Raw genomic sequence first — 19,487 nt, forward strand, 5'->3', positions numbered from 1 at the left:
AGTCAATCCCTTCTCGCGAGAACTCTTGTAGGAAGCTTCATTTGCATACTTTTGCTCTTACCTCTAGGCTGTCCTTCAACTCCTCGGTGCATAACAATTAGACATTTATACCTGGAGAGGACACTGGAGAGGGAGGGGTACAGGGATTCTCCCCGAGAAACAAATCTGCTCATATTATCACATATCAAAACAAATAACGAAATTCAACATTTGCAAGAAAACAGAACAAACAATTTAACAAATAGAGCTCGACCTACACTAAAAGTGTAGGAGAATGTTATATAGAGACCTCTTAGATTGAACATTATGGAATATGCGGATAGTATTGTTAAGTATGGACAAAGAAACAAGAAGTCCAAATTGCTGGTACTTATTGAATCAACAGGCGAGTTTATAGCTGACAGGGCGGTCTTCAGGAATAGAGTGAGGGTTTACAAGAAAGAAGATTACCAAGTTAAGAACCTAATCTTTCTGTCTTGCACAACTTCACTCTATTCCTGAATTTTCGAGATGCAATAGAGTAGTCTCTCAAACTTAGTTGGGACCAATGAGCCTGCTTCCAGAATTGAAGATCCAAATGTGGAATCCTGCTTGACTGCCACTTCTAGTCTGTAAAACTTTGTGAACGTATGCAGAGAAGACCATTTGGCGGCTCTACAAATCTCTTCTAGGGAAATCATTGATGACTCTGTCCACAAGGAAGCAATGCCTTGCATGGAGTGGGCCTTTACCAAGATAGGAGGATGTTTGCCAGCTCCGATATAGGCGGAGGAAAAGCCATACGAATCCATCTGGAAATCGTTGCCTTCGATGCCGGATGGCCCTTTTGGGCCACTACAGCCAGCACAAAGAGGTGATCTGACAATCAAAATTTGTTTCTGACCTCTTAAGTACCGCATCAAAAGCCTGCACCCATCCAGAGATTTTAGCATCCTATCTTGTATCCTCGAACCCAAGTATGTGTATGCTGGCAAGCGCACTTACTGAGTGATGTGGAAGCTGGAAACCACGTTTGGCAAGAAAGAGGGGACACTGCGTAAAATCATGCCTAATTCCTTAATCTTAAGAAAATGATCTCTGCAGGACAAAGCCTGAAGTTCTGACACTCTCCAGGCAGAGGTAATGGCCACCAAAAACAGTCTTGAAAGTAAGGTCCATCAAGGAAGCTTGTTTCAGTGGTTCATAGGGCAGACTTGTAAGCGCCCTGAGAACCAGATTAAGATTCCAAGTCGGAAAAGGCTGCCGCAGAGGAGGGTGAAACTGCAGTGCACCCTTCACAAATGAAATGCCATAAGGATGAGCCACAAAGGTGCTCAAAGTAAAAAAGCCTGGCTATCTATACTCTGACAGAGCCAGCTGCTATACCCTTTTCCAGACTCTCTTGGAGAAAGGTGAGTGCCATCAAGATCAATGCAGAGCTTGGGTCTTCACTCCTTTGAGCACACCAGGATTGGAAACATTTCTAGGTCTTTGCATACGCTGCTACAGTCGAACGCTTCTCCTCAAAATGGTAGAAAGTACCCCATTCGTGTAGCTCTAGTGCTTGCATGCTCAAGAACCATGCCTTAAGACCAAAGTGGTCTGGATTCTGCAGAGCAATTGAGCCCTGTGTGAAGATCTGGGGATGATAGGGAAGCCTGAGATCTTGGCCCCACTGTAGATGTACCAGGTATGCATACCAAAGGCATCTCAATCAGTTTGGCGCCACTAGAAACACCCTTCCTTGGTGTGCCATTACTCTGTGCAAAAGCCTATCATGGGCTACGGAGGGAAGGCATAGAGAAGATATCCTGTTGGCAAGGTTGAATCATGGCATTCAGACCTTCGCTTCTGGGCTCACGCCTTCGGCTGAAGAATTGAGCCGCCCTCGTGTTGGTTGTCGATGCCATCAGATCGAATATGGGATGTCCCCACTGCTTCACTATACATGTGTAGGTCTCCGGGGACAGTGAACATTCCCCAGGATACAGGGTCTGCCAGCTGAGGAAATCTGCTTGTGACTGATGCCCTGTATGACCTTCATGTGCCACTGAGAGCACTAAAAGATGAGCTTCTGTCCATCAGAAGAGCATTTGGTCCTCCAGGTGTAGGGGGTGCACCTTGTTCAGTAAGGTGCATTCGAATTTCAGAAGTGCCAGAAGAATGGCCTGAAACTAAGTGGTTGATCAACCACTTCCTCTGGGAAGGGGACCAGCATCCTTGAACCGGGCATCCCTCTCTGTGCTTCTCAGCCGTAAAGTCTGGCATCTGTCATCAGAATCACCAATGTCGAGAAATGGAAGGGCACTCTTTTTGGAAAAGAGAAAGGATTTAACCTCCAAACCAAACTGCCATGAGCCTCCTCTGTCCAAAGGAGCTGCTGATGCAGAGGATCCCTTTGCGGGTACCGTCGGGAAAGGAGCGCTTGGAGTGAGCATTAGCATGCCCTTGTCCAATGGACTATGTCTGTGGTCACAGCCATCAACCCCGGCACCTGCAAGTATTGCTAGGCTGTCGGAGCAGGTGTGCTCTAAATATTTCAGATCTGTTGGAGGAGTTTCTCCCAGTGTGCCTCTGGGAGGAATACTTTGCTTGCTCTCATAGCGAAACAAACTCCCAGGTATTCTAAATTTTGCATCAGTTCTAACATAACATAACAGTCAGCTTATATACCTTAGGACCGTAAAGTTCTATGTGGTTAACAAAAGATTACAAAATAAAGATATACAATTGAATAGGATAAAAATTAAATGACCAGATGATTAAAAACTAAACAAAGCAAATTGCTGAACTATGAAATCCATGTGTATGCAAACTAATTACCCAAATATTTAGAGAACAGATATGTTTTTAGATGTCTCCTAAATTCCACATAGGAATTGGAGGACATAATCAAATATTCCAAATCCTTGCCCCATATTGCTGCCTGATATGACAAAAGGTGTTGATGGTATTTTTTAAGTTTACAACCTTTAACAGGCAGAAAAACTAAATTCAAATGCAAACTTCTCGTGTCTATTAGTTGCAAAGAAAAAAAGAGCAACTATATATTTGGGAGTAAGACCAACAGAGCTCTTCCCAAAAACTTTTATAGTAACTGGACCACTCGGTGAACCACAGGTGTCCAACGGATTCAGACTGGGCCCTGATTAGCCAATTGGTCAGATACAGAAGGACTTGCATATTTATTCTGCACAGGTGTGCTGTGACCACCACCATCACCTTGATGATGGTCTGAGGTGCTCTAGCTAGTCCAAAACACAAAGCTGTGAACTGGAAGTGCTGCTCCAACATATGGAGCCTTAAATATTTCCTGTTGACTGGAAAAATGGGAATATGCATATAGGCCTCCATTAAATTCAGGGAGGGCATCACCGAAGTGATGACTGACCTCACTGTTTCCATTTTGAACTGCAGGATTTTGAGGGCTGCGTTTACCGCTTTGAGGTCCAGAATCGGTCTCCAGTCCTCAGTGCCGTTCTCTGGAATGGGCTCCATGGCTTCTATATTCAGCAATCTCTGTACTGTTGCTCTGACCTTTGACGCTTTGTCTAGTTTCCCCGCCAGGAAGTCTAGAAAAAAATCCGGAAGGTGCCGATAGAAATCAAACTTGTACCCCTCCCACAGGATGTCAAGCACCCAGCAATCTGTGGTGATCTCCGACTATTCCCTCCAAAATTGAGAGCCTTCCTCCAATGCGTGGAGGCTCAGCCACTGGCCTGGTATAATAACTGCTGCTTTGGTACTGTGGCAGAACGGGCTTCCAAAGCTTGCGGGCACCTAGTCCCTCCAAATCTTTGCCTGGAAGTTTGAAATAGTCTCTGGCTCAAGGGACTTCCAGAATATTGGTGGATATCTGAAAAGTACTGTGGCCAGATCCTTGAGGGGCTTGAGACCTGCTGTCTGGTAAGGATTTCAATTTTGAACACTGGCCACAAGATTATCCAGGCCTTTACCAAAAGTAACTGCCTATGAAATGGTCGTTTACTGAGGGTCGCCTGCGTGGAAGAATCACCTGCCCACTGTCCACAGCATTCTGCGGGTGGAGATAGCAGACAGCTTGCCCACAACCCTGAAGGTCATACAGGGCATCAGTCATGTAATTCACAGCAGTCATCAGAAACAGGAGATCCTTGTCTACTATAGTATCAGGATCATGGCACAACTTAGAGCAACGAGCTCGGGTGATAAAAGATGCTGCCGCGGCTTGCCTGCAAACCAGAGGCCGTGGAGTCAAAAAGTCATCTGAGTACAAATCTATTCCTAGGTCTTGGGTATCCTTCAATACTATGGCGCCTGGTATCTGCCACCAGAGAATCTACCTTTGGTGGAACAAAAAGCTGGTTAAATGCAGCATCCATTAGATAAGAGTTTAGACATCACCTTGGCCACCTGCAGAGGCCCTTCCGGCACCTCCCAGTGATTGGTAAGCATTTTTGTGATGTCTGAATGCGATGGAAAAACAGGAAGTCTGGGCCTTGGTGTTGCTCCTAAGCGAGCACTGCGTAGCCAAGGTCTGAGGAGCATCTAGCTTCGATTCCTGGAGGGATTCAAAGATCATTCCCGTCAACGCTGATGGTTGAAACAGCCTGCGCACAGTTGGGTCCTCACCAAGATTCGGAGTGTCCCCCAGATCTGGATCCTGCACTCCCATGGTTGCAGGCATCACCCAGTGTAGAGGTCCCTGACAGGAGAAGCAAAGGCATCAAAATAGAATCTTGATCATCTGAATCATCTGCTGGCAGACTGTAACCAGCCTACGCATGGCACTGCTTTTGGGAGCTAGTGCTCCTGGGGGTGTAAACTCCTGGCACTAGCAGGGCTGCAATTCCAGAGGGATTCATGGGGCCTTTGTTTATCATATAGGCCTGAAACCTGCCTCTGTGGCCCTTGCTTTGACTCTTTACATGATTTTTCGGCCAAACCATGGTTGCACTGTGCTAAGGATGCACTTGTGCTGCCTCCCTGCTCAAATTGTGATTTGTGACTCTCTTCTCGGGCTGATGGGAATAAAACAGTGACTCCCCCCTGCCCCTCCCCCACCATGTGAAACATGGAGGCACCTTGGACTGCCACACGCCACAGATAGGGCAAGAATCCAAAGTATCCTGCCCTGAGTAGTCCATCTTTCCTATTTTTAGTGAAAACAAGGTGTTTAAAGTAGAAAGAAGTTTATGAAATTCAAGATTGCTGCCGCAGCAGCGATTTTAGCACCAAAAATGACCCAGGGAAGCTAGAGAAAAATAAAAATTTTTTTTTAAGGGATCCTCTGCTGCACGAAAAATAAGCCTTGCGATTGAATCTCATTAAAGACTGAATTTTAAAGAAAATATGAGCAGAAAAGACAAGCTCCCACTATCTCGTTTGTAGGAAGACAACTGAGGAGTTGAAGGACAGCCCAGAGGTAAGAGAGGAGCAACAAAAGAATGCAAATGAAACTTCCTACAAGAGTTCTTGCAATAAGGGATTGACTATCCGAAAGTTCAGGAATAGAGTGGGGTTGTACAAGAAAACATAGATAGTAGGAAGTCAGAATGCTATGGGTAACAGCTACTTATTGAGGTTTTTTATATTGTTAATGAGTGGATTTGATAATCAGGTTGCAGTTAGATGATGAATATATTTGGGTGGGTCCAATGGATGTGATGGTATAATTTAGTATACCGTATATTCGTGAATCTGTCAATCTGAATATAGGTTGAGACCCCCCAAGAAGGAAAAATGGTTGACTCGAATATAAGACGGGGCTTAATATTCAAGTACCCTGCCCTGCCAGGATCTGCACCCAGTGTCCCCTTCCTCACGCCCTCCCCTGCCAGGTTCTGCACCCAATGTCCCCTTCCCTCCCTGCAAGGCACTGAACCCAGCTCTTCCCACCCTGCCAGGCGCTGAACCCAGCCCCCTTCCCTACCATGGAAAGCTCGCTCCTGCCCATACACCGCTGGCCCACAGGGATTCGAAAAGGCAAAAATAGGTACGCAGAGTAAAAAAATTGTTAGAATCAAATGGGAGAGATGAGGGAATCCCTCCTGTCCCGGCCTACCAGGTCATAAGGCAGGCTGGCTGGCAGAGGCCTGCACCAAGTCCGGGAGGGGTTGGGTGGCCACTGGGTGATGACCTGAATATAGGATGAGATTGGGCAATTTTTTGGCCCAAAAATCTCATCCTATATTCGAGTATATACGATAATAATTGTTGTACAATGAGATGTTAAGTTTGAATCCTGTTATAATGAGTTTTTAGAATTGTAAACCGCTCTAGCACTTGTTTTTAGTGATATATCAAGTATTAAAATCAAATCAATTAGAGAGTTACTAAGAGCTCAGCAGCAATTTGCTTAAATGAATGAGTCAATTCACTTATGTTGGTCTGAACACTAGTGCTCCCATACCATGGAATCTACAGAACAGATTTCCAAAGTTGTTCTACCAGCCCCCTATGTTGCCATAAACTTGTACTAGTTTCAGATTTGAAAAACAGATTTGGAGCGCTGTTGTTGGATAGTGAAAAAACTTTAGTATCATGATCTTATTTTCACTTATGTGCTGCATTTTTAGCTCTCACTGCCTGAGGGCAGCTGCCTTTTATATCCGAGGGCTCTTCTCCTTCTTTCAAGGAAGATACAACGAAGCCAAGTGAGTAACAAGAAAGTGCTTTTGATCTCTGATAGCTGCGAGTTCTAATCCTGACTGGCTGCTGAGATGTTCTTATTGTTAGGGTGGAGATAGTTAAGGCATGCTTCAGTTGTTCATGTTTTTGGTATATTGCAATAGGCTGGGCATCAAATTGATTTAAGGAACAATCTATTTTTATTGATACATTAAATACATAAGAACAGTTAAAAGGTTAACCTACATCAAATAGTATGCAGCTTTATAAGGAGTGATTCCTCCCCCCCTCCAAAGTCATAAGCAATATGAACAAATATCAAAAAGTAAATAAACTCTGGTCTGGGCTCTTATAACCTTCCATGGCTAATAGCAGTTGTTCTGATACTTTGTAAACACCCGTATCATTTCATCATCTCCCCTTCCCCCCATCAAAGTGATTTAAATTAAAAAAAAAACCAAAAAAACAACACAACACCCTACTAAAACCTCTGAGGTATTATACAAGCACTAATGTCAGACTGCCCTCCCCAGAGGTAGGGATGTAGCTGTGAAACAAGACTCCTCTTACTTTTTAATCATAGTGAAAGGATTGATGTGTGAGAGGCCAGTGTTTGCAATATTGTGCAGGCTTTGTTTGTAATGGTAACCAACATTGTCACGTAACCCAGGAATATTAATCTAGGCTCAGGGTTTCTGCCTCTTGCTCCCACCAAAGCTTTCACTGGAATTGAGAGTAATGCTGTCCTTTCAGAAGGAGTTTTTTCATTATGTGGCACTGGTGAAGTGGAAATTTTATGAGGATCTGATGCTGGCTCTGCAGGTCCTGGCTCTCTCCTCCTTGCAGTATGGTCTTAGCTGTCTGTGTACACCTGGCCTGGCTTAGCTCAACCCTTTTGCTTTACATTTGCTAGATAGGTTATTGGCATATCTCATTACCTTATGCTTTCCTTTCTCCAACACAACAGAAAACAGACTGTCCTCTGAGAAGTCTTTGTCTCTAATACTGATCTCATTAGAGAGATCACATCTGTTTCTCCAGGTGACTCCTTCATGTGATACAGTCCTGCTTTTGGGCAAAATAGTGATTTATTCAGAATAACACATGAAAAATCTTCTGTTTTGCAGACGATTTTTGCGAGAAACTCTAAAAATGTCAAACGCTGAAGATCTGAACAGGCTGACAGCCTGTTCTCTGGTCCTTCTGGGCCATATATTCTACGTCTTGGGAAATCACAGGGTAAGAAGCCCTCAGCCTTCCCTCATCTATATATCTTTCTTTGTCAGATGCTATAAATGAGAGAGAGGGAGGGATGCTATAAATGAGATGATGATATAAATGAGAGAGAGGGAGGGATATGTGGGCCTAGTTAGGAAAAATCCAGGAATCAGTGATTCAGTGAAAATCTTTCCCTAGACCAGCTTTTTTACCTCTTCAGTCCTGTCACCTTCTGTGTTTGCTTCAATTAGACCAGTTGTATCTGATAACATTGTCATTCATCTCTGGTACCAGCAGTGCTCTGCCTGGTTCTGAATGCCAGAGGCAGCTGCAATTCATGTGTGTATTTTGGAAATGTTATAGATTGCAAAACATTTCCTACTGATACATAGAACAAGTTTGTTATGATTTCCTATAGAGGCTGATGATTTCCTGGAGAGGCTGACTGAATTTCAGTTTTGGTTATGGCACTTAAACTGGCCCAAAATCCATTTTCTGCCTGGTTTTGGCAGAAAAGATATTTTAATTTTCAGCCATCTTTTTGGCCAAAAATGACAATATGCTCTTCAGTGGAAACTTAAAATTTGTGCTTTGTCCATTTTCTCCCTCCCTCTCAAACAGGAGTCGTCCCCCCCAGGTCTATTTTACAATCCTTGGTGATCTAGGGGTATAGTTTAGGGCAGGATCAATCCCCAGTTACTCCTGCGCATTCTAGCAATGCTCTCAAAATTGCTGCCCAACAGGGGGCATCACTCCTTTCCTGACTACACCACTAGACCACCAGGGATTGAAAGATAGTTCAGGGGAGAAAGCTACTCTTTGGGGTAATTTTCTACTGTGATTACAACTAATGCAGTTATAATCTTGCACAATAGTTTATATGGTAAATATAGTGCTCCAAATACTTTCTTTCTTTCTTTTCTTTTTTTTAAATTCTTTATTCATTTTTAATCTTTCAACAAGTGTACAATATAGAACCATGCATAGTCTTGAAAACATCACTTGTAAATCCATCAAGAAAAACAACAATTGTATATATATAAACCCATAGCCCATCCCCCCTCCTCACTATTATTATTATTAATGTATACAGTATAATAAGAACCCTTCCCACCCTCTATTATTCCTATTTCAAAAGAAAAACTGGTGTTTAATCCATATTATTGGCCCCCATGACATGGATTGGCCCCCATATTTTAGTAATGCTTTCGATATAAAATTTTAGTAGAAATTTATATCTTTAAATTTGGGATAAGCTTCTTAGGAATTAGCTTCTTTGTGGAATTAAGATATCGGCTGTTACTGAGCATGGCACAAAATCAGCTACTATGGCTTTTAGTTTAGTTTTCATTAGCTGCAGTCCACATAAAGGGTTACGAATTTGATATATTGCTTTTCTGCGGGACAACCAAAGCAGTTTACTTTTATATGCAGGTTGTTTTGCCTGGCGGTAAAATACGGTTTTCATTATTACATTCTGGCCTGGATATTGTGAGTTTAACAGAGGGATGCAGTCTAAAAACTCTGACAATCCCCAGCAGCTTTCACCCAACCAAGCTTGAGGTTTCGGATTTAATAATAATAACAACAACTTAATTTTGTATACCGCAATACCACAAGCAGTTCAGAGCGGTTTACAGAGGCAAAGATAGTATATATACAGCGATGTTACAGAAAGTATTGTCAAGTACATTAATAACAAATTTCAATTACATTATGAGCCGAGAGAGGTTGGGTATAACCGGAAATAAGTCAGAGATAAAGCAGGTATTTCAGTGATATTTAGCTTTGGCTGAAACTGAAAAAAGCTGTTTCAGTCGCCCTCTAATTTCTTATGTGAACCCTAGCTCTGCTTAGACTGGCACACACTGCAGGAGAAACTTTAGGCTCCTAGCTAGTAACAGCCTTGTCTGTCCTGATTATGCTCTACCATGTTTGTGATATGCAGGGTTTGTACATATGTACAAATTCACTCTCAGAGCAGTGCTTTTGTGAACCTCTGTAGCACTTAGCAGTTATGAAGCAGGACTTTTGGAAGGACAAATGTGGGCTGTTAGCGCTTGAGCAGTGATAGAGGCACTTATGAGCACTGCATTTCTGTTTTTAGTTTTCCAAAGGTAGCAGACCTGACACTTTAGAAACTTTTTCTTCTGTATGAATCATTTTGCAGACCTCCAATGTAAATGTTTCTCATTGCCCATTGTCTCTCTCCTTTCTGCTGCTCACTCCATGTGCCCCTTGGGAAAGATAACTGTTATACATTGTTTGTTTCTGGGGCAGGATGGCGAGGAGGTGGGACTTGGTTGTGTTTAATGCAATGCATCTTTTCTCTTGGGCAGGAGAGTAATAATATGGTGGTGCCAGCTATGCAGCTTGCCAGCAAGATTCCTGACATGTCTGTGCAGCTCTGGTCTTCAGCACTTCTGAGAGGTAATGCAGTTACCAGAAGTAAATGCATCTCACAGTCCTCTCTATGTAATGTGGACTACCCTACCTGCCCCCCAAAAATGAGGCATATACGGGACAGACTTAAAGATCTCAATATGCATTCTTTGGAGAAAAGGTAGGAGAGAGATAGAGATGTTTAATACATGGCATAAATGTGTATAAGACGAATCTCTGTCATGTGAATAGAAGCTCTGGAATGAGAGGGCAAAGGATGAAGGTAGGAGGAGATAGGCTCAGAAGTAATCTAAGGAAAAAAATTTATACAGAAAGGGTGGTAGATTTGTGGAACAGTCTCCCAGTAGTAGTGCTGCCCAATTCACTTTGGTGAATTGATTTGAATCAATTCGTTGTCCGAGAAAATCAGACTCGCAATATTTCAGATGGATGCAATTGAAGCAGGCCATTCAGGTAGGGTTCCCTGAATGGAAAAATCTTAATAACTATCATAGTATGGAATTCTTATGTTTTCAGATAGATTCCATGGGTCACCAGGCCGCAATGTGGTATAAATTAATATCTGGATTCGTACATAAAAAGAAAAAAAATGGTCTTAGAGATATTTGGAGTATTGAGATTAAGCATCAGATTAATGCATCTCAATGGCCTCGACTTTGGTCTTGGAGGTTAAAATGCACATTGTCAGCCTCTATGAGACAAACTTGGTTTTTTATTTTACATAGAGCTTTATGGACCCCTACACGTTTACATAGAATAGATAGCTCTAAGTCTAATAGATGCTGGCATTGTCATCTTGAAGCAGGGACATTAGATCATCTTTTATTCTATTGTCCATTCATATTAATATTTTGGAAATCAATTTGGCCACAAATTAATAGGATGTTAGAAAATCCGGTAGCCTTGACATATGATACGATTTTGTTTGGTACTGCAATGAGAGCTCGAAGTCAAATTTCATCAAATAACAATAAACTTTTATTTATATTGACTGGAGTAGCAGTACAGCAAATTACACATAATTGGAAAAATTATGACAGATTGAACTATAATTTTTGGTGGAACTCAGTTTGCCATATATATAAGATGGAGCGTACATTTGCAACACAAAAAGGATATATGGATAAGTTTAAGAAGATTTGGGGACCATTAACAGATTTTTGCAATGACTGATTTTAATTTTTTCCCATAATAAGATAATGGTTAAAGAAGGGAGGGAGGGAAGGGGTAAAGAATTTATTCTCTTTATTATACATTATAAAAAATATATCATAATGAATGAATGATAGTCTTATGAGAAATTAATGTGATAAAGGGAGGGAAAAGGGTTCATAATTAAATAATAATTGATAAAATCATTACAATATATATGTTATATAAATTCATAAGAAAAATAATATAAAATATGGTTTATATAAAATACATTATAGAGATATCAAGTGTATTGTTAAGATAAATGTATGGAAAATTTATAACACTTGTTGATATGTGAAAAAATCAATAAAAATTAAAACAAAAAAAAAAGAAAATCAGACTCGCCAATTCAGCAACCAACACCCCCCCTCTCCCCGGTGAGACCTGATATACCTCAGAGGACTCCTAAAGCAGCAACGGCAGTGGTTAGCAGCGACATCATTCTGAACGGGCTGCGCGTGGCCTGCTTCACCGGGGCCTTCCCTCTACCACATCATTGATGATGCAGCAGAGGGAAGATCTAGTGGGGCAGGGCACAAATAGCCTGTTCAGAATTATGCAACAGTTTGCTGTCGTCCACCACTGCTGCTGTTTTAGGAGGCCTCTGAAGTTTGTTGGGTCTCAGGGTGGTGAGTTGGTGGGGTGCTGCTGCACAGGATAGGAGGGAGGGATGGAAGGAAAGCTGCTACACAGGGGAATGGGTGGGAGGGGAGGAAAAATGTGGCACATGGGGTGGAGGAGAGGGCGAGAGAAGAGGTAGAAAGGGGTGAGGAAGAAATCTTGCATATGGTGGAGGGAAAGGAGACATGCATGTAGAAGAGAGGGAGAAATGTTGGACAAAGGGTGGAGGGCAGGGAGAGATGGTGCATGGGGAAAGAGAAAGAAATGCTGCATATCATGGAGGAGAGGAAGGGAAAGATGTGTCATGGAGGGAAATAGAGAGGTTTGACCTAGGGCAAAAAGCAGGGAGAGAAATGGCAGACAGTGAGAAAGAACAAATGTTGGCTAAGGCAATGGAAGGTAGAAAAAAATAATTGTATTTTCTATTTTGTGATTACAATATGTTGGATTTGAAATATGTATCCTGCCAGAGTTGGTGTTAGACAGTGAGCATGAGCTAGTACCTATCAGAGAGGAAAAGTTTTTTTTATTTTGTTTACACCACAGCACCAGCATGGGGTTGGAGAGGGAAAAAAGGGGGGTGGGTGGAAAAGCTACAAAATAAACCTGCTAGGATATTTGAAAAAAAAATAAAAAAATGCCTGCTTGGGCAGGAAAATCTAATTGAAAAATTGATTCAGTAGGCCAAATTGAATTAAATTGAAATTTTTTTCCATAAATTGGGCAGCACTACCAAGTACAGGTGGTGGAGACAGACTGTATCTGAATTCAAGAAAGTATGGGACAGGCACATGGGATCTCTTAGGGAGAGTAGGAGATTGTGGATGCTGCAGATGGGTCATTTGGCCTTTATCTGCCATCATGCTTCTCCCTCTGAAAATGGTCTCATTTGAGCACGTACTGAGCAGTCTTCCCTGAACAGCTCTGGCATTCCAGTTGAGGCAGTTTTAAAATAGGCCTTCCATAATGCCACAGTAACTGCACTATAATCCAGACACATAAGGACTGAGGGAGTTACAGATGGGCTGTCTGGAAGAAAACAAGAAAAGCAGAGAGGCAACACAAACGTTCAATGATCTAGCAGAGGGGTGCCCATACTTTTTTGGCTTGCAAGCTACTTTTAAAATGACCAAGTCAAAATGATCTACCAACAATAAAAATTAAAAAGACACAAAGCACACTGTATGCACAGAAAATGTTAATTATCATTTATAATTGGGGGGTTTTCAAAGTGGTCAAAACAGATGCCTTTAAAATATGCAATGTCACCTCAGTAACAACTATAAAAAAGACAAATATAGTGCAAAATATAGACAGCAGATATAAATTCTCAAAACAGATACATTTTGATCACTAAATTTAAAATAATCATTTTTCCTACCTTTGTTGTCTGGCGATTTCATGAGTCTCTGGTTGCATTTCCTTCTGACTGTGCATTAAGTTTCAAGTTTCTTTATTTTTGATATACCGTCTATCAAAATACATGTCTAGACGGTGTACATTATAAAAGATATAGGAAGCAATTAAAATAAGTAAATAAAAATAATAATTTATCAAATATTAAAATATTGTAATGAATAGATACCATTTTCCATTATAAGTACAATGCAAGTGAAGGATGGGAGGGGGGAGAATTCTGAATTTTATTAAATGATTGGATAAGTAAAAAAGAATATTTCATAGGATATATTTGATTGCATATGTTATGGTAGGGATGGGGAGGGAAGGGATTAAATTTTATGTATTGTTAAATATGACAGATATTCAAGTGATGTATTTAAATTTCAATTGTTAATTTATTGATACACTTGTAAGAGGGAAAAATGAATAAAGATATATATTAGACAAATTCAGATTAACATACATAAAATGGAAGGAAAGTAGGGGAGGGAGAGGTTGTTTAAAATACATTGAAGTAAAATTAATAAAAAAGGACGGTAAATGAGGAGTGGTAAAGACATTAGGAAGTGAATATTTCTTCCCTTCTTTCTGCCTCCTGCATGCTTTCTCCAGACCTCATTCCACTCCCCAGCCAACATCTCTCTCTGTCCCTCCATGAGTCCAGCTTTTTCTTCCTCTTTCCCTGCCTGTTACCCAACACACTCCATTCTCTCCCCCAACTTTAAACTTTTTATCCTCTCCCTGCCCCTCCCCTTTCTTTCTCCCTGCCCTGTCTTTCTTTCCCTGCCTCCGCTTTCTTTCTTTCTCTCCCCCCCAGCAACCGCCACTGATTTCTCCCTGCTTCCCCGAAGCAGCAACTGCACAAACCTCCCCCCCGCAGACGTCAATTCTGACGTCGGAGAGGAAGTTCCGGGCCAGCCAATGGCTGCCTGGAACATCGTCTCCGACGTCAGAATTGACATCGGGGTGGAGGCTTGTGCAGTCACTGCACGCATCCGGCCTGTTGCTGCGTCGGGGAAGCAGGGAGAAATCCCGGGCTCCGCAATCAACTTGCGTTGCCTTTGCGCTCTACTGGTAGATCACAATTGACTTTTTGGGTACCCCTGATCTAACAGATTCAGTAAAGTATTAAAAGGAAGCATTTTCCATAGAATGAGACACACAAGGACCAAGGGGTTAGCGCCTGAAATGGAAGAGAGGGAGGTGCCAAAGCAACACGTGAAAACAGAAGGTGCATTAGACCCAGGAGAATTTAGCATGCAAAGACCAGACACACATACCTAATTGGCAAGGGCAGAGAAGGGTCAGACCACAGAATAAGTAAGGTCTATGCCTATACTATAAGCAGGTAAAAACAGGAAAAAAGTGTCTGTCTGTTTCTGTGTAAATGACACGGTGACAGAATTCATCACCATTCTCATCCCCTGGGATAACCATGGGAAACCATCCTATGTCATTCTTTAGTTTATCCCAGGACAAGCAGGCAGATATTCTTGACTGATGGGTGACGGCACCGACGGAGCCCCGGTACGGACAACTTTAGAGTGATTGCACTCTAAGAACTTGGAAAGTTCTAGCAGGCTGCACCGCGCACGCACGAGTGCCTTCCCGCCCGACGGAGGCGCGCAGTCCCCAGTTTCTTAGTTTCCGCGGAGCTAAGAAGACGCGTTCTTTTCAACGGCTGTTGAAAAGCTCTTTTTTCGCCTTCCCGCTCGCGTAAATTTTGTATTGGAAGAGTATCTTCCTTCTTTTATTTTGTTTTTGAATTCATTTTTGAGTAAAAAAAAAAAAACCAAAAACCTTTATTTTTTTATTTCGGGTTCGCCCCGGCGGGGCCTGTTGCCATCATCGAAGCCTCGGCTTTCGATTTGGCAGAGGCCGTCTTTACTTTCATGCCCCCTCAGCCAGGGTTCAAAAAGTGCCAACGGTGTGCACGGCCCATTTCTTTGACCGACCCGCACAACTGGTGTTTACAGTGCTTGGGTCCGGATCATAGGGCTTCCACCTGCACCCGTTGTGCTACTTTGAAAAAGAGAACGTTGAAAAATCGTCAAATTCAACAGAAATTACTTTTCGGTGCCAAGATGGCTGACTCTGCGGCATCGACACCGGCATCGGCTCCTTCCCAATCGGCACCTACTTCTTCGACGCCGCATGACACCGCGCCGGTGTCGCACCAGTCAGGTAAGCCGGCTAAGAAGCCTTCCCCGCTCGAGCGCCCTCCGGTCGCTGTGGCAGCGAGTCCAGTCCTGCCGACCATGAGGCGCCCGCGCAAACGCTCCGCCCCCATAGAGGTGAGTGCATCGTCATCGGCCTCCTCATCCTCTGGGCGTCGAGCGGCACCACAGATACCGCAGAAAAAGAAAGCGGTACCGGTGCCTTCTCTGGACGAGCGAATTGCAGCCGTCCTTCAGGTGCAGCTTAAAGAGCAGTTGCAGCAATTCATCCCTGCTCTCTTGGCACCGAACCTTCCAGTCCCGGTCCGGTCTGAGCCACCGGTACCGAAGGTGGAGCAGCCCCTATTGTCCGCTTCCACTTTGTCGGTACCGGTCCAATCGGCTTCCTCGACTTCCATGCCGGTACTGGCACTGGAACCGAGAACTCTTCATCAGGCTGTCCAAACTTCGGCACCATTACAGCCTTTAACCTCCCCCGGTACTGTTTCTTTGCAGTCAGGTAAGTCGGTCCGTAAATCCCGACACCTTGAGCCCTCGACACCGGATTCCCGGGATCGAAGTTTTCAAGTCAGGGATCCTGACCTCTGAGGCGACTCTGAAGAGCCACTACTCTCTGAGGGTGAGTGTTCCTCTGGTGAGCAGGATCCTTCTATTATCCCAGGACAAGCAGGCAGCATATTCTTGACTGATGGGTGACGGCACCGAAGGAGCCCCGGTACGGACAATTTTAGAGTGATTGCACTCTAAGAACTTTAGAAAGTTCTAGCTAGGCCGCACCGCGCGTGCGCGAGTGCCTTCCCGCCCGACGGAGGCACGCGGTCCCCAGTTTCTTAGTTTCCGCGGAGCTAAGAAGACGCGTGTTTCCAACGGCTGTTGGAAATTTTTTTCACAGTTTTTCGCCTTCCCGCTCGCGCGTTTATTCTCTTCGAGAATTTTTTCTTTTCCTTATTTTATTTTGTTCGTGTTTAAAAAAAAAACAAAAACCACTTTATTTTCGTTTTTTTGCGATCGGCCCCAGCGGGGCCTGTTGGCACCATCGAAGCCTCGGGCTTCGATTTTGCTACAGCCGTTTTTCCATTCATGCCCCCGTCACCAGGTTTTAAAAAGTGCCAGCGGTGTGCGCGCCCTATATCTCTTTCCGACCCGCACAAGTGGTGCCTACAGTGTCTGGGTCCGGACCACAGGGCTGAAACCTGCACCCGCTGTAGTTCTCTTCAAAAGAGAACTTTGAAAAACCGGCAAATACAACAGCGGATCCTGTTCGGTACCGCTATGGAAGTTCCTCCGGTATCGACGTCGGCAACTTCCTCCAAACCGACACCGATAGTTTCGGCACCGCAAACTACATCTCCGGTGTCGCAACCAGTAGGTAAGCCGGCTAAGAAGCCTTCCCCTACTGTCCTCGGGCCGCCAGTCGAGCAAGCAGTGAGCCAAGTCCTGCAGACTGCACGCCGACCCCGTAAGCGCTCCGCTCCCATTGAAGTTACTGCCTCATCATCGGCATCGACTTCACCCGAGCGTCGAGCTGCACCGCAGGTACCGAGCAAGAAAAAAGCGGTACCGGTGCCATCGGGACCAACGTTGGATGAGCGTATTGCCTCTATCCTTAAGGCCCAACTTAAGGAGCAACTGCAACAATTGCTCCCTGCTCTATTGACTCCGAGCCTTCCAGTGTCGGTACCTACTGAGACTTCGGTGCCGATTGTCGATCAGCCTCTATTATCGGCATTGGCATTATCGGCACCGCAGAAATTTTTATCCATGCCTATTCTATCAGCAGAACCAAAGTCTCATCGACGCACTGTTCCCTCAGCTTCTGATCCGGTACCGGTCTCTGAAACCCGTACCGCTGTGCAATCACCAGGTACCGTATCGACCCGTTCGGGGAAATCGGTACGCAAGACCAAACATACCGAGACATCCACTCCACTCTCTCAGGGCCATCTTCAATCAATACGGGACCCTGACTTGTGGGACGACTCTGATGATCCCCTCGGTACCGAGGAAGATTATTCATCTGATGAGGATGATCCATCGGTGCAGGATCCTGCTACTAAACCAGAGCACTCCTCCTTCACCAAATTCTTAAAGGAGATGTCAGACACTCTTTCTATTCCTCTAGAGTCTGACTCTAAAAAATCCAAAGCATTTCTCGATGCTTTGGATTTTGACCAACCTCCTAAAGAGTTTTTAAAGTTGCCTCTCCATGACATCTTGAGGGAAACTTTCTATAAAAATTTGGAAACTCCTTTGACAATACCAGGAGCCCCGAGAAAACTAGAATCTCTTTATAAAATGATTCCTATTCCAGGGTTTGACAAACACCAACTTCCCCATGAGTCTCTGCTGGTGGAGTCGACCCTGAAGAAATCTACGGGAGCTAGTGTTTACGCCTCTGTCCCTCCTGGCAGAGAGGGCAAGGCCATGGATAAATTTGGGAAACGCCTTTACCAAAATGCGATGTTGGCCAACCATTCAGGTAACTACGCGTTTCACTTCTCTTTTTACCTCAAACATCTCATCCAACAGGTGACCTCTTTTCAAAAGTATATTCCGGACCGTAAACTTTCTGCTTTTCAGCAATGCACCTCTAGCCTTTTGCAACTCAGAAAGTTTATGGTCTGTTCAATTTATGATACTTTTGAACTGACATCACGGGCCACTGCTATGTCTGTGGCAATGAGAAGGTTGGCATGGCTCCGAGTCTCAGACCTGGATGTGAACCACCAGGACCGACTTGCCAATGCGCCCTGCCTAGGGGATGAGCTGTTTGGGGAATCCATGGATACCATCACCCAAAAGCTATCTGCCCATGAAACTAGGTGGGACACCTTGTTAAAAAAACAAGAAGAAACCTCCTCCTCCTCGTCCATTTAGACAACAATCTTCGTATCAGAGGAGATTTTCGGCTCGGCCGGCTCAGCCTCATCCTCCCCAACCTCGGAGGCAACGCCAACAGCACCAACAGGCTCGTCAGCAGCAACAGCCTAACGTTAAACCTGCTCCTCAACCTAAGCCGACACAGCCCTTTTGACTCCCTTCTCCAGGGCATTGCCAGTCTTTCTCCCTCCTGTTCTCTTCCTCAGCCCATAGGAGGTCGACTTCGAATTTTTCTCTCTCGCTGGGAAGTAATCACCTCCGACCAGTGGGTTCTTTCAATCATAGCCCACGGCTACTCCCTAAACTTCCAGACTCCTCCACCATTAGGCCTACCAAAAGAGTCTGCTTCCACCCACTCTCAGTCCCTCCTACTGGCTCAGGAGGTTCACTCCCTCCTTCTTCTCAATGCCATCGAACCAGTTCCTCAAGACCAGCGAGGCCTGGGATTTTACTCCCGGTACTTTCTAGTACCCAAAAAGACCGGAGACCTCAGACCAATATTAGATCTCAGAGATCTCAACAAGTGGCTGGTCAAGGAGAAGTTCAAAATGTTATCTCTTGCAACCCTATATCCTCTTCTCTCTCAGGGCGACTGGCTATGCTCTCTCGATCTCAAGGAGGCGTACACTCACATTCCTATCCATCTAACGTCCAGGCAATATCTACGCTTCCTCGTCAACCAGCATCATTACCAGTACAAGGTGTTACCCTTCGGTCTAGCCTCCTCTCCCAGGGTATTCACCAAATGTCTGATTGTGGTCGCGGCTTATCTCCGCTCTCACAATTTTCAAGTCTTCCCTTATCTGGACGACTGGCTGATCAAGGCTTATTCTCCTCAGGCCGTTCAACTTGCCACCAATCAGACCATTCTCTTCCTTCAACTGTTAGGGTTCGAAATCAATCTACCCAAGTCGCATCTAATTCCAACTCAGCGACTTCAATTCATTGGAGCCATTCTGGACACACTTCAGATGAGGGCATTTCTTCCAACAAATCGCCTTCACA

General features: G+C 44.2%; 1 protein-coding gene across 2 annotated transcripts in view; it reads left to right on the forward strand.

Annotated features, from left to right (window-relative positions):
- MAU2 (MAU2 sister chromatid cohesion factor) overlaps window positions 1-19,487 on the forward strand; it is a 119,862-nt gene that overhangs the window by 82,005 nt on the left and 18,370 nt on the right. For both annotated transcript variants that reach the window (XM_033954093.1, XM_033954092.1), the window contains exons 15-17: window positions 6,537-6,614; window positions 7,716-7,827; window positions 10,146-10,236. In XM_033954093.1, coding sequence (XP_033809984.1) covers window positions 6,537-6,614; window positions 7,716-7,827; window positions 10,146-10,236 — 281 coding nt within the window. The remainder of the gene's footprint in view (window positions 1-6,536; window positions 6,615-7,715; window positions 7,828-10,145; window positions 10,237-19,487) is intronic.

Source organism: Geotrypetes seraphini, chromosome 8 (assembly GCF_902459505.1).
Source record: "Geotrypetes seraphini chromosome 8, aGeoSer1.1, whole genome shotgun sequence".
NCBI lineage: Eukaryota > Metazoa > Chordata > Amphibia > Gymnophiona > Dermophiidae > Geotrypetes > Geotrypetes seraphini.